General features: G+C 40.7%; 1 protein-coding gene across 3 annotated transcripts in view; it reads right to left on the minus strand.

The window, feature by feature from the left end:
* sh3gl1b (SH3-domain GRB2-like 1b) overlaps window positions 1-26,101 on the minus strand; it is a 101,331-nt gene that overhangs the window by 60,356 nt on the left and 14,874 nt on the right. For all 3 annotated transcript variants that reach the window (XM_039766977.1, XM_039766976.1, XM_039766975.1), the window contains exons 2-4: window positions 11,027-11,095; window positions 4,987-5,059; window positions 3,032-3,175 (exon numbers count right to left, since the gene is read on the minus strand). In XM_039766977.1, the coding sequence (XP_039622911.1) occupies window positions 3,032-3,175; window positions 4,987-5,059; window positions 11,027-11,095 (286 nt within the window). The remainder of the gene's footprint in view (window positions 1-3,031; window positions 3,176-4,986; window positions 5,060-11,026; window positions 11,096-26,101) is intronic.

Below are 26,101 nucleotides of genomic sequence, written 5' to 3' on the forward strand. Positions count from 1 at the left end.
TATAATACAACTGAGTTTACAGGTATGCTACAAATTTCGCAAAAATAAGTCGATGAAATACAGAGGTATGAATGTAGTGTAGGAAACTACATATGAAAATATGTAAGAAACATCCTAGCAAACTCCTTCTCCTATCCCAGAGTTCCATAAAAGAGCCCATATTTAATTACAAAATGGCTGCTTTCTTCTCCCCAATGGTCCATTTTATTTATAAAAGGAGCTATCTACCAAAAACACAAATGGCAGTGTGTAAATATTCCCGTGTTACATTGTGCTAATTAAAACATATGAAATTTTCAGTTCAGTTTTGAACATTAAAACATTAATGGTACTAGAAATACGGACTAAGAGAGATGTATAACTTGGGATAATACATTTTAAAGTGTACTATCAAGGGCTGAATTTGATTAGTTTAGCTATTATCACTGAACACTGACTAGTGACGATTCCATTTGCTACAGCTTGGATGCTCTTATAATAAACAAGTCAGCGAGACATACTACACAAGTTTATACTGTTATTATTTTCACAAATACAGCACACATTAGTATATCTCTCTATCATAAAAAAAATCCTGGAAAGAAAAAGAAGGGCGACGATATGTGATCTTCTTGGAAGTTCTTGGAAAACATTTAAAAGACCCATGAGATGCAAACAATATCAAATAACACTCAGTCATGTCAAGGCACGTAGCACACACAGATGCTGTGCTCTCAGCACATACAAAACGTATAAGGACAATACGTTCTAGATGAAATGTCAACGAGTAAGCGAAGAAGAAAGAGCATCGCAGAGAAAAGAGACGCAAAAGCTTTGGAGAGAAAAAAGGCAGATTATGAAAGCAGTGGAATTTGAAAGGCTCAAACAAACAATGGCGCGATACACATGCAGAGAAAGGTAAAGAATATGAAAGCAGTAAAATTCGAAAGTATTGTAGCGTCACAGCCAGATTGAAGCCTTTTTTGTTTTAAGTTACTGTTGGGTCCAATTGAGGGAGGGCAGAGTACAGCACGGAAGACAGCAGATGATCCGACGGCACCTCCTTAGCATGTGTTCAGCTGCCCCCCCTTGACAACGCGAGCAGCATTATATGTCCTGAGAAAGAGATTTAACCATGCCTGGGGCCGGTTTTTAAGTATTGTTTTTAAAACGTCATGCGAGACAAGGCAGTGAGCCATCATTTAAAACAAGTCCATGGACATCTAACCTAGCAGTTGTTAGATTGCTGTTGGCAGACACGCTTCATGTGCTAACAGCTCTTAAAACAACGACAAAGAGACAAGCAAAACATGAAGCTCGCCAGCAGCAAAAGGACTGCAGATGATCAGACTGCTTCTCTTTAGCGTGCATTCAGCCAAACTAAGCCTGACACCCCCTTTACCACGCGAGCGACAGAGATGCGAAGTGGCAAAAGGACAGCAGCTGTACAGGCTTTGAAATGATTGAGCAGCGTATGTAACAACTCCCATGAAACTAACAATCTCTTTAAATTGTATATCTGGTAAACCAAACCAGGGGGTGGGCGAGCGATGTGAGCAGGGGGCGGAGCCCCTAGTACAGTAAGTAACAGTACTTTAACAGTTACAGGTATTATTTTGAAGTGAAGTGCAAGAGTGGTACAGGGAGGGGATAATCTAATAAAAAAAAAAAAAGAGTTAGGTGTTATTAGTATAATGGGTGAGACTTTGAACATGCAATGAAAAGTTTATATTGTAAGTGTCATTGGGGATTGTCCGGCATCCCCTACAGTGGAAAAGGTGGTCCCTTGTTAAGAATAGATGTCAGAGTGGAAAGACAGCAAAAGATTGGCATCCCAACCAGGTTTAGAATTGACCACTTGCCAGGGATGGGAGGCCAGAATGATGAAGGCACAGGGGGAGTTAGCCTTCCTGGAGCCTATATTTCCCCACTGCAATACAGGGCAGCATTCTTGTGTCACTGCTCCTTGTTTTTTTTTTCTTTTTCATGTTGGGAGGTGTAGTCAGGTGATGCAGCCATGTTGCATGCCAGGGGAAGCTGCAGGGAGGAAGCATCCCTGCATTCCACCTGACAAGGAAGTGCTTCTCTCAGACTTTGGGCAGGCACCAGAAGTATTCCTGAGATCCAGCTTAAAGGGTGCCAACTACGCTTGCCTCAGAGATTCAGAGTCAGGAGGCTGAGGACAACATTTGCAAGAGGAAGAAAAATAGGGAGAACAAAGGATTCACCTTCCACATGCAAATTGTATTATATATAAGGTACTTGGAGGAATAAAATCCATTATAATTGAACCCATGGCTGTGAGGATGTCTGCTGTGTCTGGTATTTAGAACTCGATGGCACCCCTGTCTTCTATAATATGCATAGACATTTAGAGCATTTTGCAAATGTATAACTCAGTTTAAACGGCTGACATTTACTAGCAATGACAAACAATTTAGCTATGTTTGTGTTTAGTTTAAAACAATCAGATACCAGGAATAACGTTACATCACAAAAGCAGGGCAGTAAGAGGTGGAGGGAAAGAATGTGGATGTTTTTACAATGAACCTCTCCAAACCAGGAAATGACTGCAGCAAAAATGCTCCCTACAGTGACCAATTTAAAATCCTACATAATAAGACTAATACAAACAGTACATATACCAGCAAAACAATTTTCCCCCTCAGTGCATTTGATTTATCACAACATTATGTAATAGTTTTAGCTTGCAGTAACATTTTATACAAAACAAGTGTGATGTCATCCTTGTACTCAGCTGTTTCATAGGCACAAATGCAGACTTTTCTTACCACACACTGAGACACTAAACAGAGAAATAGCATTTTTAAAATATACTTTTAAAAATATACTACCAAAAAAAAAAAAAAGCTGTTGTAAAAGGCCATTTCACTAAACATAGGGGAAAGATAAGCAGTTCACTAGTCATTCACAGCATAAAGATTTCAACAAAAATTATATGACAAAAACCACAGTGTGGAGTGCAGATTTGGCTCGGCACTAATATAATGTATACATATTTACTTGCAAATGTTAGAAGAAAATGACTTACCAAAATTATTGTCCTCTCCTAGCTCTTTGCCATATTTCAGCATACATTCCCCCAGAAGTCCCTCAGGTTGTGGATAGCCAGGATTCTTGACCTGCCCACGAATTTTGGATACTGTGTTGAGCATAGACAGCTTGGCTCTTGATGCTGGTGATAAAAAAAAAAAAAAAAATCTTGTTAACAAAAAAGGAGTGAAATACAGAGTTGTTACTTTTAATAATGTTCAGTCCTATCCCTCCTATTATAGGGTGGTCACAGAATTCTAGGCTCCTGTAATAAGCCTAAGTTTAATATGTCACTGTACTCTGTGCAAATATAATATAATATAAATCTGCATTTTTCTACTCGCATGCCAGATTTAGCACAGGGGTTCACCATATAGAGCTGCTAGGTAAGCAGTACAATACAAGACAAGATAGATAGACAACTAGGAAATGGGCATTCAGAGTGAGGATTTTTGCATACTATTTTTGTCTATCAAAGTAGCATGAAAATCTGCCTTGCTTGGAATGGTGTGATTGTGACGATGCGAGTTCAGGCTCCACACTCCCATTGCTGTTGGAAGCACTTGAACCCCACACCGTCGATAATGTTACCGAGTGAGCTAGTCAGTGGAGGCAAATAATTGAGCATCTAAGCAAGGGGATGGTTAAAAGTGAAACAGTGCTTTTATTAAAACAGTCAACAAAACAGGTGTTCAAATAAATAGTGCAGTCCATTCAAAAGTTCTTCATTAAATAAATAATCCATTAAAGGTAAAACGTAGAGGTTAAAATAATAAGAAAAAACAATCCTTTAAAACGAGAGGTTAAAATCTTCTTTAGGAAGCAATCTTTAAAACAATAACAAATCCGGTGCATCGTTTCTATTAGCGTCTCACCTGCTTATCCCGTTAGGGCTTAGCAACAGGCAAGACGCTCTCTGCAGCTGCCCTCCTGAAACACACGCATGAGACTGGAGACCTCCCGAACCGTGGCTCCGGTATGGCACTCATCCCAGCCTCGGAGAACTTGGTTTCCACCAACGGCCAGGTCACCCACGTTGGGGATTCCAACCACCAAGTCTCCCAACTTCCGCTGCCTTTCCATGGCCTCTCTGCGGCCAGTCGCCTTCCCTGGTCACTCCCGCTACCTGATCGCTCAGCGGGAGCGACATCCAACTGAAACGTCTGGGTGTTGGCCCAACACCCAGCTTCCTTACAGCTGCCCTAGAGTGCTCGATCGCGCGCTCACCACACGCACACACCGCGTGTCTGTCTCTCCTGCACCGCATGCTTCCTCGCTCCCTGTAACATCCGTCCTCTTTTTCTCCTCTCTCCATTTTTTTACACCTCACAACCGACTCGCGCTTTTTAAAATGACGAGGGCCACAACAGCTGCAGCATTAGCCATGGGACAATCACGAATGTGGGCAGTTCCTCACCTGTGCACTCGGTGAGAAACGCCCACACCCTACGGATCGTCCCACGGCTCGCTATGGCCCGACTCCTCGCTAAGCCGCGAGCGCGTCGATTATTTAAAAGGAATGGCCTTTGCTCAACGAGCTGTGGACCCATAACACCACAGTGATTCACCAAAGTGGGGGCCTGCACGTGAACAAAAAGAGTATAAAGCCTTGAAACACTGCTTGGCACACCTTTGAACCTGATGGACGGATGGGATCCAATCCTGAAAATCCTTCCACTGCAACGGCGAAAATGATAGACTCTACACATCATCGGGCCCCCACTCCTAAACTGGGTTCTTGCCATTGGCTTCCTTCGTCTGTTATGTAGTGTAAGCTGTCATTAAGGAAAGCTAAGTTATTTCTCCTATGTGATTTCTTACCGCTGTATCACTAAGGGAGGGGTATCGTCTTTTTATATTATATCTATATAGTTTCAGGTTACGTAACACGCCGCAATTACAAAAGAACTCATTCCAAGGGAGCTAACGCCCCTGCTGGATACAACTCCTTACCTGGGTTTGGCTGCAGATACTCAGAGGTTCTAGCAATCATTTCTGACACAGCCTTACTGGTCACGTCCACCTTCTGTAGGGCAAAGACACAAAAGTAGGATTTGGTAAATTATAAGACACTGGCAATACTGACTACATAACTATCTGAAGCAGTGTGACCAAAAAAATAAAAAAATAACAGTTAATGTCAGTAGCATGTTGGCAATACTGGTTAAGCAAAACTATCTGAATAAAAATTCATTCCTAAGCAATAAATGAAAAGCATGGGATATGCAGATAAGCCAAGTACTCCATGCACAAAAAAACACCTAAATAGGCTGTAATTATGTCATCAAAAACTGCACAAAAAAAAAAAAAAAATCTGAATTTGCCCCACTCTTTATACCTCTGATGTTTTCCCTCTCCATAAAGACGCTAATGATACAAAATGTGAGTTCAATGAAATACTGGAAGATTTATCAATGGAAACCCTTAGTTTATCAATGGAAATCCAGCCGTCCATCCAATTTTTGAATCTGCTTTCCTGGTACAGGATTGCATGGGGGCTGGAGTCTATGCAGAGAGCAAATTTACAGCAAATGAACAGTATCATCTCCAGACAGAGGAGCAGCTTCAGCGACAGACTGCTGTCACCGTCCTGCTCCACTGACAGACTGAGGAGATCATTCCTTCCCCACACTATGCGACTCTTCAATTCTATCCGAGGGAGTAAACGTTAACATTACACAAATTTATTGTCTGTTTTTACCTGCATTGTTATCACTCTCTAATTTAATACTGTTTTTTTATCAGTATGCTGCTGCTGGAGTATGTGAATTTCCCCTTGGGATTATCGAAGAATCTATCTATCTAATTTAATAAGCAAAAGAAAGAAAAGGCATTTTCTACCTTTTATAAGAAATTAAAAGTATTTAGTCAATATTTATGTCACTGAAAAGGTTATCAATATGGCAGAAAACTTTGACAAAGTAACAGAGAGATTGATTAAATCAATTATTAAAATTTAAATCTGAACCAGAGGTAAAGCTTGGTTCCCTATAATTTTTATACATTTACCCTAAGCAACTTAGAAATACACACACACAGACACGCACAATACAAAGTGAAAGTATTCCAATATTTGTAAAATTCAAACTATTGCTCTTGGTTGTACCACAAGACAGAGGGAAATAAAGCAGAAACTCTGTAAAACAGGTAACCTCTTCGCCATTAAGGCCTGTCTTAAATCCAGCATGACCTGTTTTAAACAAACTTATCGCTGCTTCCATTTTGTTTTCCTCCTTATGTCTACAACTTCATTTTGCCTATAAAAATAACTATTACATTAACTTCAAATAAATCTATAGGCGTCATATTTTCCACCATCTCCTTTCAGTAGCTGAAGTATTAAAGACTGAACAGATTCCCCCACACCCCCCACCTGTTTGAAAGCTTCAGAATTAAATTGCTCTCCTATCCACACCTCTGTCTTGAGTGGATCTTCAGGACATATTTTGTATAGTGTGGAATTCTGGATACACATCAGTACCACCCAGGATTGTAGAGGAAAATTCCGATACTGTATATGAAGAGGGCTATTTAATATGCCTTTTTCATTTTACAAAATACAATGAAGTATAATATTCATTGTTATGAACACTAAAGAGTTTGGGATGACTTTGAACATACATGTAACATCTGGTCATTTTGCAGTTATTTTGCTGCAGCTATTTGAGGCGGGGCTGGATGTTGGTAACACCCAATCACAGTTTTAATCATTCTTACAGAATGATGTTGCTTTCATATGGTGTTGTCATAACCCGTGTCGCTCATGATTTCTTACATTACCTCAAGCATCATGGCTCCAAATAGCATTGTAAAAAGAGTTGGAATATCCCAAGAAAGATCAAAAAGAAATTCCTTTGATTTTGAAGTGACAAAGTGTAAGCAAGAGGTCTCATTTAATAATCTTTAATGAAGGGAATGTACTGATAAAGTTTATTTTGAGGACTAATCAAGGGAACACTTCATCATCATAGTCTAACACCAAGTCAATTAAGCTTCAGGGATATCAATATGTCCATTTAGGAAGCATAATGGATTATGAATCAACTTCAACTGCTTTGGTGCAAATGAAAAACGACAGCAAGAGCACTGGAGAGGCAACAGCAAGACAGCCCTCAAAAGGGAATTGTTTTGAAGGTGGTAGCCATAGACAATTGCTCTCTCTTATCCTTCTGACTGATTCTTCTCTTGTTTTGTGTCCTTGTCCCTACTGGTGGCATGAGGCAGCTGATTCAGGTTGCACAGATAGCCCAGCTCCACCAAGATGGCAAATCCATAAGTACCGCCGCAGGAAGGTTTGCTGTGTCTCCCAGCACAATCTCAAGAGCATGGAGGAGATACCAGGAGATGGGCCATTACACATGGAGAGGTGGAAGGGAGGTAGAAGGGCTTTAACCCAGCATCAGGAACAGTATTTGCTCCTTTGTGAGTGAAGGAACAGGAGCAGCACTGCCAGAGACCTACAAAATAACTTCCAGCTGTCTATTGACGTGCATGTTTCTGACCAAACAGTCAGAAACAGATTCCATGAGGGAAGTATGGGACCTGTGCTCACTGCCCATCACCGTGCTGCTTAATTGGTATTCGCCAGAGAATACACAATTGGCAATTCCTTCACTGCCGCCCCTGTTCTCTTCACAGATGACAGCAGGTTCACACTGAGCACATGTGACAGACACGAAAGAGTCTGGAGACACTGTGGTGAACATTATGAAGCCTGCAACATCATCCAGCATGACTGGCTTGACAGTGGGTGAGTGACGGTCAGGGAGGCATACTTGAAGGAGGCTGTACTAAGCAAAGGTACCCTGACTACTATTACGCAATGGGATGAAATCCTCTGAGCCATTATGAGAACTTGTTCTACTGCAGTGGGTCCTGGGTTCCTCCTGGTTCAGGACAATGCCAGGCCTCATGTGGCCAGAATGTGTAGGCAGTTTCTGGATGACGAAGACACTGTGCCATTGATTGGCCCCCACGTTCCCCAGACTATGGGACGTTATGTATCAGTGCATCCGACGCCACCAAGTAGCACCACAGCCTGTCCAGGACCTCACTGATGCCCTGGACCACCCCCAGAAAGCACACCACACCATGTTGCCATGTTGATCCCAGTATCACATCCATAAAGACTGTATATTCTTGTTTCTTTTGTGCAACTCCCATCTCTGCTAGTAAAGCGGTTCATGAAACAGAACCCAAGGCAGACAAAGCAATGAACTGCGTTGCAAAAGGCAGACCTGAAAATAGATAATTAAAAAGTGAAATGTTTTATGTTTTTGTTGTTCTTTGACAAGAAAATGTTTGCTTCAGAAAACAAAACCAGAATGCTTGTATTTGAAATTTATGAAGAGGCGTGTAAGATCATCACATGAAAAAAATGAGATTTCATTTTCAGACTGAACCAAAGAGACTGCCTACAACTGTTCACACCTGGTAGGCGTTTTATCATAGGCTGTTGGTAGACTGCTGCTGTGAGGTCTAAACAAATAATTATTTTGGAAACTGTTAGCTAAGATCATTAAATTAAGTGGAATTTTCATGAAGATTTTAGAATAAATAAAAGAGTTAATGTAAATTACATTTTCATCATTACAAACATAGTATCAGTGAAGGTGCCTCTGTGTCTTACAAACAGTATCACAAAGACTGTAATAAATAAAAGACATGTTTATGCTGCCACTGCACAGGTCTTAGTCAAAATTGATTACAAAAACATTAAAATGAAAAACGCATATGTTGGCCGAAAGTGATACATTACCACTTGTAGAAAAGGAATTGTTACCATGAAAGGTTTAGACAGCAAGTTGTATCAAATGAAATATCTGCAGAAAAATGTTATCAGGACAGAGTTTCTTGCAATAAGTGAATAATTCATCTTGCTCAAAATATTATTAATAGCCAAGTTGACCCCCCAAAAAATAAAAAAAACACCAACAATGGTGGCATTCTGCCAGGTTACTGCAAAAGAAAAAAAAAAAAACACACAGCATTCCTACTTATTATTTTTACATCTAAGATATCAGAAACAAACAATGCTACATGAAATATGAATACAATTTTGGTGAGACCTTGTGACTTGTACCCTGCTTGTTCTTCGCTGACAAGAGCTGCACCCAGTGTGGTCTCCTGCTGCTGTATTTCATCTGCTTCATGCCTTGACATTTTGTGCATTCATACCTCAGCTATGACAAGTAGTTAATTGAGTGACTGTTGCCTTTCTACCAGTTCAAACCAGTCTGGCTGTTCTCCTCTGGCTTCAATAAGGCATTTTCACCCAGAGGACTGTCGCTCACTAGATATTTTCTCTTTTTCGGACAATTCTCTGTAAACACTAGAATTGGTTGTGTGTGAAATCCAAGGAGATCAGCGGTTTCTGAAATACTCAGACCAACCCGTCTGGCACCAAGAAAAATGCCACATTCAAAGTCACTTCAGTCCCCTTTTTTCCCCATTCTGATGCTCAGTATGAACTTCAGCAGGTCATCTTGACAGTGTCTACATGTCTAAATGCATTCAAATGCTGCCATGCGACTGGCTGATTATTTTACATTAACAAGCTGTTCAGCAGGTGTACCTAATGAAGTGGCCAGTGAGTGTATACCAAGATATTAAAATGTGTTTTGAATTAAGTTACCTTTTTAAAGAAAAAATAACTGAAACCCATTTTGCAGTTATAATGACAACCTGGCTAAGGGGAAAAAAATTCAACACTTTCTTGAATAACGCTTCCTGAATTGGGACGGCCCATGTTATCTGCTCTAAGCTAATAACTTTGGCCTGCAAAAGATTCTTGTTGAGTCTGTGGAATTCAAGGACCACTAGCCTTCAGCGAAGCACTGAAGGATGCTTTTACACTTCTGCTTGCTTTAGTAGCTTATACTTTTGCCAGACTATTCAGGTGAGCAGTCAGACCGACGGCAAAATTAAAGTGCATACTCCTGCTATTGCCAACAAAGGCAGCATCCTTCTGACCCTCATATACACTCTGTGTTAAAAACAAGCACATGGATCAAATCTTAACAGTGAAATTCTTCTTTCAGTTATATACAATGTGGAGCTTGCATGAATATCTCAAAGTTCTCAATAAACTCAAAACATACCAGAAGACATTTTCTCCAAGGCCTTCTGTATTTTCTTCGAAATGACTCCCGAGGGGCTTTACTTCACTATTTTCTCAGTTAACCAATGTCACTTTAATTAATGTTCAGTACCGTATATACTCAAGGATAAGTTCTGCCGCGGATAAGTCTGGACTTGATTTTATCGTGTAATTTCTGGTATTTTATAATGTCCGTCATATAAGTCGAATGCGGAATGGTATGCTAAAGCCCACCTGAGAGAGTAACCACGGAGCATACGGCCTTTGTTTTCTATGTTGGTGTGGCAATGTGCTGTATCAGCGTGTTCTCTTAACCGCTCTCTCTCTCTCTATTGTGCCAACGTGACCACGCGGGAACACTTGAACTATTCCGAATCAACGTTTGCACCGATTTGTGTTTTTTGAATCTCAAACCCTCATACACGTTTATCGTAAGAGCATCCCTTATCTACGATGAAGCGTTCAATCAGAAGAAAATATGAAGCTGGTTTTAAATTAAACGTCGAAGTGGCGCAAGAAATTGGTAACTGTGCTGCTGCAACAAAATTCAATGCGTCTGAGAAACTGGTGCGAGATTAGAGGAGGTAAGAAGATGTAAAAAAAAAAAATTAATTTAAAAATTAAGTGTCACATCTTTGAATGGGTGTGTAAGTTGGGGTCTGATTTTATGCTCGATTTTTCAGGTTTCAAAACCTGAATTATACATGAGTATATACGGTACTTGCAATTAATAAATTAAGTCAGCGACATTCTTGGTTAAGAAGCAGCCAGATATTATTTTGAGGATGTAAATGCACTGGTAAAATTTATGTGAATTACTTCATTTTTGAAGCACAAATTCAGAAACAGCTTGCGACCTGCACAATATGGAATACAGACAGATATGCTACTTACTCTTTCCATTTCCTTGAAGTCTTCATCGAGCTTGGTGCCCTCAGCTCCGCCCACCTTTTCACTGACCAGCTGTAAAAATAGCAAAACAGACAATGTCACAATTACAGCTGACATGCACAACTGCAAAAAGGAAATAAATAAATAAATAAATAACACTTGTGTTATCCACAACCCCATATGGGCAACAACTGGTGCCACCAAAACACATACACACAGAGCATTCCATAATGTTTTTTTCTTGATTTACCACACTGCTGCACATTTTAAAATTACAAATCAAATAATTCAGACGTGATTAAAGCACAGATGGCAGACTTTAATTGAAGGGTGTTGTTTTTATTGTAAGGGTATGTTTGGTCTCACCATGAAGAAATGAAAACACTTTTTCCTACACTGTCCCCGCATTTCATGGCACCAGAATGTTTAGGACAATTGGTGTCTCGGGTGTTTGGTATTCCTCAGGTGTGCTGAATTGCTTCATAAGATATCCTTTGGAGAGTGTAGTTGGTAATGTTTAACATGAGGACAACAGAAGTGCCAAAGAAAAGCCAAAGAAGCCAAATATGAGGCTGAAAAACAAGACTAAAACCATTAAGAGACATCAGTAAAACCTTAAGGTTACCTAAAGCAACTGTCTGGAATATCATTCATGAGAACGAACACATAAGAGGGTGCTCAGTAATCAAAAAGGAACTGGTAGGCCATGGAAGACCTCCACTGTGGAGAAGAGAAGAATCCTCACTATGGTAAAGGAAAAGCCAAAAACACATATGTGACAGATCAGCAACAGTCTGTGGATGTGTCAGAGGCAACTATCAGCAGAAGACTTCATGAACAGAAATGCAGAGTCTACACTACAAGATTCAAGCCACTAGTTAGCCTCAAAAACAGAGTAACATGGATTGTAGAAGAGAGGTGAAAAAAGAGATTGCAGGCAGGGTGGAATGGATGGAGAAGAGTGTCAGGAGTGATTTGTGACAGACGGGTATCAGCAAGAGTGACAGGGAAGATCTACAGGACGGTTATATGGGTTGGAGACAGTGGTACTAACCAGAAGGCAGGAGACACAGCTAGAGGTGGCAGAGTTAAAGATGCTAAGATTTGCATTAGGTGTGACAAGGATGGACAGGATTAGAAATGTGGACATTGGAGGGTCAGCTCAGGTTGGACGATTGGGAGACAAAGTCAGAGAGGCGAGATTGCGTTGGTTTCGACATGTGCAAAGGAGAGATACTGGGTACATTGGGAGAAGGATGCTAAGAATAGAGCTGCCAGGTAAGAGGAAAAGAGGAAGGACTAAGAGGAGGTTTATGGATGTGGTGAGAGAGGACATGCAGCGGATGGGAGTAACAAGAGCAAGATGCTGAGTACAGGAAGATATGGAACAAGATGATCCGCTATGGCAACCCCTAACGGGATCAGCCAAAAGAAGAAGAAGTTAGTCACAAAAACAGAATGGTCAGATTACAGTTTGCAGAAACGTACTTAGAATAGCCTGCAGAATTCTGGAACAACGTCTTGTGGACAGATGAGACAAAGATGAACCTGATCAGAGTGATAACAGGAGCAAAGTGTGGACATAAAAAGGAACTGAACAAGATCTAAAGCAGTCCACTTCATCTGTTCAACATCTAGGTGGGAGTGTTATGGGTTGGGCAGGTATGGATGCCACAGGTCCTGGCACACTTCTCTTCATTGATGATGAACTGCTGAGGCACAGAGATGCATCTGATCTGCTCAAGTTCCAGTAAATGCCTCCAAACTCATTGGATGGCACTTCAATCTACAACAATATCATGATCCAAAACAGACTGCTAAGGAGTTTTTCCAAGATAAAAATGGAAAATTCTTGAATAATCAAACCAGTCACTTGATGTAAATCCAAAAGAGCAGGCCTTCCATATGCTGAAGAGTAAACTTAACAGGACAAGCCCCCGAAGCAAGCAGGAGCTGAAGATGGCTGTATTAGAGGCATCACTGGAGAAGGTCCTCAGAACCTGGTGATGTCTATTATAAACTTTAAGCAGTCATTGCATGCATGGGATATATGTCAACCTACTAAATATAACAGCTTTAATAGACATGCCATTGGTGTGTCTCAAACATTATGGTTCCCTGAAATTGGGGGGGGCAACCATGTATAAAAAAAGTTGTAATTTCTACATGGTGTGACCAAAATGGACCTCAAATGGAAGTCTGCAATGTGCACTTTTAAATTACAAATTTAAACTGTAGAATGGGAAGGTAAATCAAGGAAAATATGTCTTTGTCACCCATTGCTCACACACACTGGGTGTACACAATATAGTTCAAACCAGTTTTGTTCAATATCAGACCATGCCCCTGGTTATTAATTCCACATGTATGTACACATGGCAAGGATAAGAGTGGGCCAGATTCAGCTTACAGAGAATGGTGCATCAAATTAGACAAAATCCACATTATGTTGTGGGAAAGTTGAATGTCTAAAAAAACAAATTAGTGTGCAGATCACTGCTATCGAAGTACAATACTCGCAATTCAATACACTGCAGCTTATCACATTAGATCTCACTTCCTCCAACTTCACTTCAAGTTTCTCATTGCTGAGCCACACAGTCTCCTTTTTTCTTGGCTCATTGAACACATCACACAAGCCAAAAAATTTTTCAATACTTGCACTCCCAAACACTTGCATCAGAGGCGCCTGTTGCCAGAAACTCCCCCTCAGTGTGCTTCAGCGGGAAGTTCTTTTCCTGACCTCAAAAAAAAAAAAAAAAAAAAGTTCTTCACAGAAACAATTCCTGAATCAGCAGGAGATAAAAAAAAAAAAAACTTAGGAGCTGCTTGATCAGCACATGGGCAGTCACATTCCCAGTACAATCCCAAGCCCACCTAAGCTTGCAGATGTCCTTCAGAGTCGTTTCCGCCCCACTGCCCAGCGATCTCTTTTTCTCTATTCCAGAATATATATGCAAGCATCCCCTCCCCCCTAAAACAGTGTCTAAATTTCCTGCATTCCCAGCACAAGCATAAGAGGAACAGAGGCAGTTCCTGGATTCCTGGGGAGAGGAAGCGAGTAGCCGTGTGGACTTAAGCAATCAGAGCACCACCTCACAAGCTGCAGCGCTGTCTTTATGCCCTACACTGGTGCAACTAATGAACTCCGGAAAAATGAACAGTTCTCCAGAGAACTCCACTACTCAAGAGGGTGCCTCCCACGAGCACACGGCTTGATCCATTAATCCTGCCGACTCTAAGCACTTACAGGAAAAGAGCACTTGTGCAGCAGGTGGACTGAGGCTCGTTTCTGCATGCAGTTTATTTACAAGAATTAGAAATGGAAGAGAATGGCAAATGGAAAAATCACTAGGATTAACATATTCTTTACTTAAATGACAATTGGCTGTTTCCACATTGTCACAGCTGTCTCTAGAGCAAAGCACTGCTCCTCGCTACAGAGCAAGTATTCTCTAATCACTAAATTCTCAGTGGTGCATAATCATTTATTAAAAAACCCTCAGCGCTTCTCTGTTCAACCGAGAGTCACAAGGGGCAGAAATGTACAGTCGTGGCCAAAAGTTTTGAGAATGAACCAAGTGTTGGTTTTCACAAAGTTTGCTACTTCAGTGTTTTCAGATCTTTTTGTCAAATGTTTCTATGATATACTGAAGTAGAATTACAAGTATTTCAAAAGTTTCAAAGGCTTTTATTGACAATGACATTAAGTTTATGCAAAGAGTCAATATTTGCAGTGCTGGCCCTTCTTTCTTTTTCAAGATTTCTGCAATTCACCCTGGCAGGCTGTCCATTAACATCTGGCCCAAATCCTGACTGATGGCAGTCCATTCTTGCATAATCAATGCTTGGAGTTCGTCAGAATTGGTGGGTTTTTGTTTGTCCATCTGCCTCTTGAGGATTGACCACAAGTTCCCAATGGGAGTTTCCTGGCCATGGACCCAAAATGTTGATGTTTTGTTCACTGAGCCACTTACGTCTCACTTTTGCCTTATGGCCTGTTGCTCCATCATGTTGGAAAAGGCATCGTTGGTCACCAAAATGTTCTGGGATGGTTGAAAGAAGTTGCTCTCGGAGGAAATTTTGGTACCATTCTTTATTCTTGGCTCGGGATCGGGCACCACCAGTGCAGAGCTTGCTCAGGAATGGGAGCAGGCAGGTGTGAGTAAGGCGAAGACTTTTGGAGGATGGCCTGGTGGGTGTCAATAAGGGCAGCAAAGAAACCAAGAAAAACATCAGGGACAGACCGATATTCTGAAAAAGGTACAGGAATTGGACTGCTGAGGACTGCTGGGGGGAAAAGTAATTTTCTCTGATGAATTCCCTTTCCGATTGTTTGGGGCACCTGGAAAAAAGAAAAGGTGAGCGGCGCTACTATCAGTCCTGTGTCATGCCAACAGTAAAACATCCTGAGACCATTCATGTCAGCCAAGGGAGTGGGTTCAGTCAAAATTTTGCCTAAGAACACGGCCATGAATAAAGAATGGGATCAAAACATCCTCCAAGAGCAACTTCTCCCAACCATTAAGAGCAGTTTGGTGACCAACAAGGCCTTTTCCAGCATGACGGAGAACCGTGCCATAAGGCAAAAGTGAAAACTAAGGGGCTCGGGGAACAAAACATCAAAATTTTGGGTCCATGGCCAGGAAGCTCCCATTGAGAACTTGTGGTCAAGAGGTGGGTGGACAAACAAAAACCCACCAATTCTGACAAACTCTGCCATCAGTCAGGATCTGGCCCAGCCCAAAGGTTGATTGCCAGCCTGACAGAGGTCTTGAAAAAGAAAGAAGGGCCAGCACTGCAGATACTGACTCTTTGCATAAACTTAATGGAATTGTCACTAAAAGCCTTTGAAACTTGTAAAATGCTTGTACATCTACTCCAGTATACCATAGAAACATCTGACAAAAAGATCTAAAAACACCGAAGCAGCAAACTTTGTGAGAACCAATACTTGTGTCATTCTCAAAACTTTTGGTCACAACTGTACTGCTGTAACATCACACCTCTGCAGTCTGCAGCCAACTAACCAAAATCTGAGAAGCAGTCCGTCAATACAGTAATATGACATCATTAGATTAGGTTGACTTTATTAACCCTAATGGAAATTATGATTGCTAGTCAGTTATACAGTATGTGCCGCTATTCCATCTACCAGTTATGTTGCTGTGCATGCACACAATGACACAATGAGAAACTCTTTAATAGCCATGTCCCACTTGTAAGAAAAAGTGTGCACGTTACACCACCAAGTACAGACGTCAGATCAGCTACCCTGTCTATGCTATCTTGATAGTACTGGCTGCAAGACAGTAACTAAATACATATGTACACGCTCGATCATACAAGGGCTATTTAGAGTCTCCATTTAACCTAACAGGCATGCCTTCCAGGAGAAACTCTGGGGTTAGCTTTGTCTGCCTCACATTTTACAATCCTGGCCCCTAATGCTAGCTCAGGAAACAACCGTGTGGTGCTTGCATACTGTACCCGAGTCTTCGTTGATTTGCCTCACAAAATGCCAAGACACTTAGCCTCAGCCGGTCGAATGGAGGCAGTTCAGCATGGCCATGTCTACACGACTATGTTTCTGTTTAAAAAAGCAGACATTATGCTTCATTCCATTTACCTCAGAAGTCAGATTGTCGGAACTGAGAATGACGTCATTCCAGTAAAACGTTTGGAAAACCAATATGGACACTTCCATGTAAACCTTTGTTGTGTTTCCTCTTTTGGAATACAGACAACTACTAAACATGTTATTAAAAACGCATTAAGTGGTATCTTGCAAATTCCAAACACCGTTGCATTATGTCCAGAGACAGAAGTTGGAGAGTACTCTGTATGCTACTGATTTAATGACACACAAAGACAGAAGTGCTAATAAAAAGAATAATGCTACAGCTTTCACTTACAGTTGATGCAGGGTGCAGTTATCTTAAATTTTGAAGTCGGGGTTGATGAGGCTCTCCCGACTTTCTGAGTAGCAAATCCAACTGGTGGGAGCATTCCAGTTGAAACTTCCAACTTGAAGCTCAGAAATTCAGACTACCCAGTTCAAATGAAACAACAGCATTAGTCCCCGTTTTCGCACCTTTTATCCATACTACTATGGCATTGTTAACCCTAGAAGGAGAATTTTGAAAACGCTTTCCAAAACTGCATACTTATGAAAATGCCAGCTCAACATTGTAACGCCAATGAGTGAAAATGTAGACTTTTAAAAGCACAGACTCTAATCACGTTCTGATTTGTTTGTGCTTATTACCTGGCACTTCCCCGATTGGATCCTGCTAAATGAAATTTCCCTGAATTCCCTGATTGGTTGCCCTTCACAGAACAAAATCATATTCCAACATAGCGGATGTAGAGGAGCTTTCCCTGGCACTTGCTGTATCGCTTACCTGTTTGCATTTGAATTGCGTTTTGTTCAGTGTGAATGCGGCATACATTTGTAAAAAGCGAGTAATATACCGAACCCTATAAATTTTCGGATTACAGTAACTCCTGTGGCCTGCAATGTTACCATCCTGTCAAGGATATTTCCATGGATGCATGCAACCTCAGTATAAGCAAACACTTACTAAATAAGTATTTTGAGTCATTTTTTTTGTGGACATAATTTGATTTTATTTAAAAACACCCTTTGTAAATGTAAACATGTTATGGTGGAGATAGCCGGAGTGTGGGTCTGTAGCATGAATATGTCCCTCCCAACTTTCTAAGGCATCCAATTTCTCTGTTTCTGTTGATGGTCTACACTTGTCAAACCTGCTCCTGTTGTCAGAAATTTTGGTGTTTTGTTTGAATCATCACTTAATTTTGGAGTTACACATTAGGTCTCTTTCTAAAATTTAATTCTATCATCTCCATAACATTGCCAACCTCCATCCATTTCTGTCCTTTAATGATGCTCAAACTCATTGATTCATAATGTCTCGTACTGATTACTGTAAAATACCTCTTCATCGGCCCTCCCTGCAAAATCTACACAGAGGCTACAGGACATTCAGAACTCCGCAGCCCGTCCTCACCCACACAAAGCATCCTACTCACATCTCCCCTGTTCTCTTCCCAACTTCACTGGTTACCAGGTCCATCAAAGATTAAATCCAAGATTCTGCTTCACACCTTCAAAGCCCCTACATAACTTTGCCCCCCTCTACCTCACTCAGCTCCTAGCTCCTTACACTCCTTGTCGCTCTCTCAGGTCCTCGCACCAGAATCTCCACCCTGGCAGGCAGGTCCTTCAGTGTTATGACCCCTCAACTCTAGAACTCTCTCCGAGTTTGCTCCTCTTTTTCCACCTTTAAAGTTCAACTGAAAACTTTCCTCTTCTACGAACTTTTGTCTTCGGTGTAATTTTTTTTTTTCTCCTCTGTATGTAAAGTGACCTTGGGTTTGTGAAAGGTGCTCTATAAATGCAACTTACTATTATTTTATTATTTTGTAGTCAAGTGCTACCAGGACAGGTATTAGAATACGTGGGTTAATGGCTGGATAACCAAAATAGAAAGTGGGCAGATGGATGTTTAAAGGAAAATGGAGGAAGTGGGTGTACCCAGAGAAAAAAACATGTGGACACAGAAAGGATATGCTAGCTTCATCAGCGCAGGTACCAAGCCCAAGATTCAAAGCCTGGTCTCTAAAGCTGGAAGGAAGCAGCGCTAATCACTGTATTACTATGCCAACCAGTACAAAATGACTAGCACTGATTTTTTTCTTTTTGTCTTTATACAGTCAAAAATAACTAAGAACAACTAAGATATTGTCTTTTAGGGTGATGAGGTGTCAATGAGTACATTTATCTTCAGTTCACTTTAATTTTTTAATGTTCTATATAAAAAGGTATGACCAGAAAAAGCATAGATCAACCTCAGGCAGTAAGTAACCATACCAAGGCATTGCTAAGCCTTACCCAGTGGAATGGCATTCATACAGTACAGAGTACAGCCAAAAGTTTGGACACACCTCCTCATTCAATGTGTTTTCTTTATTTTCATGACCATTGGTAGATTCTCACTGAAGGCATCAAAACTATGAATGAACACGTGGAGTTATGTACTTAACAAAAAAAGGTGAAATAACTGAAAACATGTTTTATATTCTAGTTTCTTCAAAATCGCCACCCTTTGCTCGGATTGCACACTCTTGGCATTCTCTCGATGAGCTTCAACAGGTAGTCACCTGAAATGGTTTTCACTTCACAGGTGTGCCTTATCAGGGTTATTTAGTGGAATTTCTTGCTTTATCAATGGGGTTGGGACCAGCAGTTGTGTTGTGCAGAAGTCAGGTTAGTTGGACGATCATTTATTTTTCAACAAGACAATGACCCCAAACTCACCTCCAGGCTGTGTAAGGGCTACCTGACCAAGAAGGAGAGTGATGGAGTGCTGTAAAGGATCATGAAAATAAAGAAAACACATTGAATGAGGAGGTGTGTCCAAACGTTTGGCCTGTACTGTACATGGCTGGGTGTGACAGAGGAAAAAAATGTAAATGCTACCTTTGCAGGGTTAAATTAGCCTTTAACGTTGTCCAACAAACGGGCTCTGACTTTAACACATTGTTAATTCAACATCTGATATGTCAGAAACCAGAAGACAAATAGATCACTCACATTCAGTTTGTTTACCGGGCCTCATACCACAATTGTTTTAATTAGTCGGCTTGAAGGATGGCAGAGAAATAGTAGGGTAGTGTGTCCTGGACTAGGACCTCAGCTGGTTTAATACTGCAGATGACTAAGAGATTAAGTGAGTTAGTATGCCTGCAGTGGCAATTCCAGTGGAATAATAAAATCAGTTTCTCTAGCATTGCATTATTTTTGTAACACAGAGATCAAAACACACAATATCCTGAAAGAGGCCATTTAGCATAATCATAACCTCCCCTCGGTTTGTATAAAGTTCTATGCAACTCACTATCCTATAAACATTTTTAACACTCACTTTTGAATTATCATAAGGATATTTTCTGAACCTCTTCAGGAACTGTGAGGATAGCTGATCAAGTGGTGTGACAACAGGGTTAAAAAGGCCAATAAGATTGGGACCGTAGTAAATATGAAGTGTCATGTGTTGCAGCATGCTCACTTTAATATCCGGTCAAACTTCTTATTGCACTACAGGCCTGCATTCAATAGAATCCTTCTCATAAGGTGGACTCTCAATTTTCCGACCGCTCTTTGTGTATTCAAGCCTAACATTTTTACTTCCTATGTGTAATTCTTTACATTTACTGACATTAAATTTCATCTGCCACAAATCTGCCCAAGCCTGTGTGCTGTCCAAGTCCTTCTGTAATGATATAACAGATTCCAAATTATCTGCTAATCCACCTTTCTTGGCATCATCTACAAACTTAACCAGCTTGTTACTTACATTCCTATCTAAATCATTTATATATATTAAAAATAGCAGCGGCCCTAGCACTGACCCCTGTGGAACACCACTCATAACATCGGCCAGTTCTGATGAGGCTCCTCACACCATCACCCTCTGCTGCCTGTGTCTGAGCCAGTTCTGCACCCATCACCCTGAACTCCCACTTCTTTTAATTTGATGCCCAACCTTTCATGTGGCACCTCATCAAATGCTTTCTCAAAGTCCAAATAAATCATATCATCTGCTCCACTTTGATTGTATCATTTTGTTGCCTCTTCATAGTATTCCAGCAGTTAGTAAAACACGACCTCCCTCTTGTGACTCCACGCTGACTGTTCAGAATAACTCCTGTCCTTGCCAGGTGTTGCTCAATCTTATCCTTAATAATTCCTTCCATTAATTTTCCTGTGATGCATGTTAAGCTTACTGGTCTATAGTTGCTTGGATCTGCCCTTTTTATATAATGGGATGATATTTGCCATTTTCCAGTCCTTTGGAATCTCTACTGTGTGCAGCGACCTCCTAAAAATAGGTTTATATCTGTACTCACTAGCCTCCTTAAGAACTCGAGTGTAAATATTATCAGGTCCTGGTGATTTGTTTGATTTCATCTTATTTAGTCTGAGCAGCACTTCTCCCTCTACAATTTCCAAATCCCTCAGTACCTCCTTAGTAGTCGAGTTTACCTCTGGGAGGTTATCCACTTGCTCACTTGTAAACACCTCAGAAAAATGTAAGTTTAGGGCGCCCGCTATTTCACTGTCTGTATCTTTTACTTCCTCTTTACTATTTCTGATGCACTTGACCTGCTACTTAACTGTTCTTTTACTACTTTTAAATACTGAAAGAATCTCTTAGGGTCTTCTTTCGCCTTATCTGCTATATTCCTCTCCAACTGTCTTATAGCCTCCCTGGTATCCTTCTTAATGGTTGCCCTCATGTTCTCATACGCTCTACTATTCACTTTGCAGTCATTAGTCTTATATGCCTTATACAGCAGTTTTTTCCTTTGCAACTTCTTTGTTAAATCTTTATTAATCCACCATGGAGTTTTTTTCGTTTCCTATTAATTCCAAATTTAGGTATGTATCTGTCCTGCATTACATGTAAAATATTTTTAAAACATTGTTAAACCTGTTCCACTGCTCCTTGACTGTCTCCAGGAGACAGTTGTCGCACCACTTGATCAGTTATCCTCGCAGCTCCGTGTGCTGTGACTCATTCATCTAGATCTCAGTTTATTACTTGCAGCAATTTTGACTACATTCAGTTACAGTTGTCTTACAAATTACAGGAAAAAAGGCAATTGATCTTGACACAAAAATGACGGTGATCAAGCAGTATGAGGGAAGAAAGAAATCAAATGCGATTGTATAATGGGACTTTAATTTATCTCATTGTACCCGGTGTTCGCCATGCGTGCTGTACTGTCGTGCTTTAGCTTTGAATTTGATTAACTTCTAAAGCTTCTGGGTTGCGACTCACAACGTGCCACTTTGTGCGAACCACCATGAAGGGGTAATGAAACCACACTTAACTACGTTATCTGTTAATGTTTAATGTTAACAGGATGAAATGTTAAAACAGAAAACATATGAGTGCACAGATTCTGCTGGTACAATTCCTCTTCTCACAGTTAACACAATGAACACTAGGAGAGGCTCACACTGATGGCATTACATAACACAGACAAAGAAAAGTTTTGTGAAGCTGTTAAAGGTTCGGCACCCAAGCGGAGTAACAGTAATAACAAAACAAAATAATAAAATAAAAAAATAATTCACACAAAAAAAAGACAGAAAATCTATACAATGTGCTAAGCATAATTAAAAAAAAGATATAAAACAATATGACTTAAGGGATGTATTATACAGTACTATACATACAATCAACTTTGTATACATATACCAGTCCGTCTTACCTCTAGATCGACTTATGACCGGTCCGTCGGAACTGAATGTGGTCGTAAGTCGATGACTACCTGTATTAGACTTTGTTTCACAGTACAGTCTTGTATAAAAGCACAGTAAAGTAACAAAATATCAGGTTAGCTATATTCAGAATTAATTTCAGATATAAACACAATTATAAGAATTAATGTCAAGACCTAAAAATGTCAGTACTTAAGAATGGAAAGCCCAATTACAATAATGACAATGGCACTTCAGCGCCAAAAGAAAAAAAATGTATATATTATTCAAAGTTAAAACATTTTGTATGCATTGCTGATTTTCAAGTTTAACAAAAAAAGATAGGGCGGCACGGTGGCGCAGTGGTAGCGCTGCTGCCTCGCAGTAAGGAGACCTGGGTTTGCTTCCCAGGTCCTCCCTGCATGGAGTTTGCATGTTCTCCCCGTGCCTGTGTGGGTTTCCTCCGGGTGCTCTGGTTTCCTCCCACAGTCCAAAAATATGCAGGTTAGGTACACTGGTGATCCTAAATTGTCCTTGGTGTGTGGGTTTGTGTGTGTGTGCCCTGCCCGGGGTTTCTTCCTGCCTTGCACCCTATGCTGGCTGAGATTGACTCCAGCAGACCCCCATGACCCTGTGTTAGGATATAGCAGGTTGGGAAATGACTGACTGAAAAAAAGATATATATACAGTATATATAGACATGAGATTCAAGATAAAGTCGCTATACTCCTTAATCATGACATCAAAGAGTGGCAATGTAATGCATGTTGAATAGCACGTGTACAGTAAGTAACAATTTCTTTGTATTCCATTCATGTGACAATAATGACCCTATCCTTCTATATAAAAGCGGTCGGGATTGTCCTTCCGTCCCGTGAGTGCTACGCAGGCGCAGAGTTTGACACACGCCCTGTCCATTTTGCAATGCACGATGGGATTTGTAATTTTCGTTTTTCCAGGTAAAAGATGATTTTCTACTCCAGACTGTGCGATGTCTTCTTCTTCTTTCTTACTATATAAAAGCGGTTGGGATTGTCCTTCCGTCCCGTGAGTAGAAAGTGTAGCGGTATTCCGCTTATCACAGACTTACTACTTGCAGCTTGCGTCTAGCGACATGATGTGAGCAGAGTTCTGGTGCTCCCAACGTTCCCTTGCTTTTGTGCGCGATGCGCTGGAAAAATAGACAAAATTATGTCTCTGGAAATAATTAATGTTGATGGAGTACAAATGCCTCACCGCGTAGTAAATATCAGGGGGCTTAAATTTCATCACAAAAATAACAGAAACTACGAGTATTAAAGTAATACCGCTCAAATGCAATATAACCAAATTAATGAGTTTGTATAAAATATCAAATTGATCTACATAATAAATTGCCTTAAGAAGTGGTCAACTTAAAAGGCGGGTCAGCCTAGTACCAATATATCTCTCTCTCTCATATACGAGTATATATCTATATACAGTACCAGTCAAGAGTACACCTCAGTTTTTTCCTCAAATTTAATCAGTTGAAATGCAATGAATGACTTAAACTGGTGAAAAGTTAATCAGTAAACTGCCATAGGTTTGAATTTAAAGTTTAGGTTAGAAAAAACTGAAAAAAGGACATTTCAGAATATTACAAATGAGCCTTCTTCAGGGAACAACTAATAGGTTACAACCTACAGATGTTCTGCAGCAATTAAAGTAAATTAAGCCTTGCAAGTCAAAGCAAATGATTTGAAAAGGTGTCCCAACTACTGTTGATTACTTTAAAAACCTCCGTCTGTCTTAAAGAAGATTTGGAACAAACTGTGTAACTACACCCTCTGAAGTATGACTTGGACAATATTAGACTGTAGCAAGTTGTAATTTTCTGTGATAACGGCAATTAACAAATTAAATTGTAAGTGCAGGCCTTTCATTTAAATAAATAGCAAAAAAAACAAAAAATCAAAGTGTCTGTGAGTCCAGTGGTGTCCTACACAATCCAAAGGCAACTGGAAACTGGAAGAAACTCTGATAGGAAGAGATCTGATAGAGCCAAAGTCACAAGCCACCAGTTTGTGTGATCACAGGTACCTCACAGCACAGCAGCTTCAAGCACAACTTAACAGCGCAGGTGAAAAAAAGTAAAGTGTCAGTAGGTACTGGGAAGAAGAAACTTTGTGCTGCAGGTTTTACAGGGCGAGGGGCAGGAAGAAAGCCATTCCTTAAAAGGACAAAATAGGGCCTTGAATTACCAGCTGTGGGCTACTAAAGACTGGGAGAAAGTCTTATGGAGCAATGAATCAAAATTTGAAATCTTTGGTTCATCACGCAGGGTGTGTTTGTACGCCATCGAGTTGGTGACAGGATGGTTCCTCAGTGTGTGACACCATCTATCAAATATGAAGGAGGAAGTGTGATGGTCTGGGGGCATTCTGAATCAAAAGGGTTACCACAGTTTGTCTGTTATACCAGCAAAAGAAGGCTACTTTGATGAATCAAAAATCTGAATAAAATTTTGTACACTTAATGATTCATGGACTTATTTTTATTATTTATTTGTTCTATGCCTTGATTTCATGAAACATTAAGCCACTAAACTGTGTGCATTTCCATAAAAACTGAAAAAGTGAGGTGTTCTAAAAATTTTGGACGGTAGTTTATATTAAAGGTATATTGCATTTTATATGAATCTTGGATACTTGGCTTAGGTGTACTGCTGCAGAACTCTGATAGTTAACTTGTTACAATGCTCAAATGAATGTGTGTACTCCATGTAATTGGGCCAAGTACAACAGAATTAATTTCCATTTATGGATAATTGATCTTTCAGAGTGTCTTGGTAAAACTGAGTGTGGATTTATTTGCTAGTTTGTCCAGGCACATCATTCTGGGATAGTTCCTGGCTTATGACCAATAAAACTGAGATACTCAGAGGAAATCCACGATTTTGTTTGAGAATACACATGTAAAGACAGATTGGTAGAAATGCACAAAGAATACACAGAAATAGGCGAATATTCTATAAACTGAGACACAGAAATTAACAGGTGTCACACATGAAAGCTTCGGGAGCAGCTTAAAGTCCCAACGAGCAGCGCGAAACCGCACGTCAGGGTACGACAGCAATGTACTAAACCCCTCTCTCTTTGTTCTGGCAGGAAAGACAAGAAGTGCCTGGTTGTCTCCACACACTGAGGAGAGGCAAGACACATGACAGCCCGCATGGAGTCTGCTAAAAGACACCTGAAGGACTCTGAGATGGTGAGAAATAAGATTCTCTGGTCTGATGAGACCAAGATAGAACTTTTTGGCCTTAATTCTAAGCGGTATGTGTGGAGACAACCAGGCACTGCTCATCACTTCTCCAATACAGTCCCGACAGTGAAGCATGACGGTGGTAGCGTCATGCTGTGGGGGTGTTTTTCAGCTGCAGGGACAGGACGACTGGTTGCAATCGAGGGAAAGAGGAATGCGGCCAAGTACAGGGATATCCTGGACAAAAACCTTCTCCAGAGTGCTAAGGACCTCAGACTGGGCCGAAGGTTCACCTTCCAACAAGACAAGGACCCTAAGCACACACCTAAAATAACGAAGGAGTGGCTTCACAACAACTCTGTGACTGTTCTTGAATGGCCCAGCCAGAGCCCTGACTTAAACCCAATTGAGCATCTCTGGAGAGACCTAACAATGGCTGTCCACCAACGTTTACCATCCAACCTGACAGAACTGGAGAGGATCTGCAAGGAGGAATGGCAGAAGATCCCCAAATCCAGGTGTGAAAAACTTGTGGCATCTTTCCCAAGAAGACTCAT

Source organism: Polypterus senegalus, chromosome 10, assembly GCF_016835505.1.
Source record: "Polypterus senegalus isolate Bchr_013 chromosome 10, ASM1683550v1, whole genome shotgun sequence".
Classification (NCBI taxonomy): Eukaryota; Metazoa; Chordata; class Cladistia; order Polypteriformes; family Polypteridae; genus Polypterus; species Polypterus senegalus.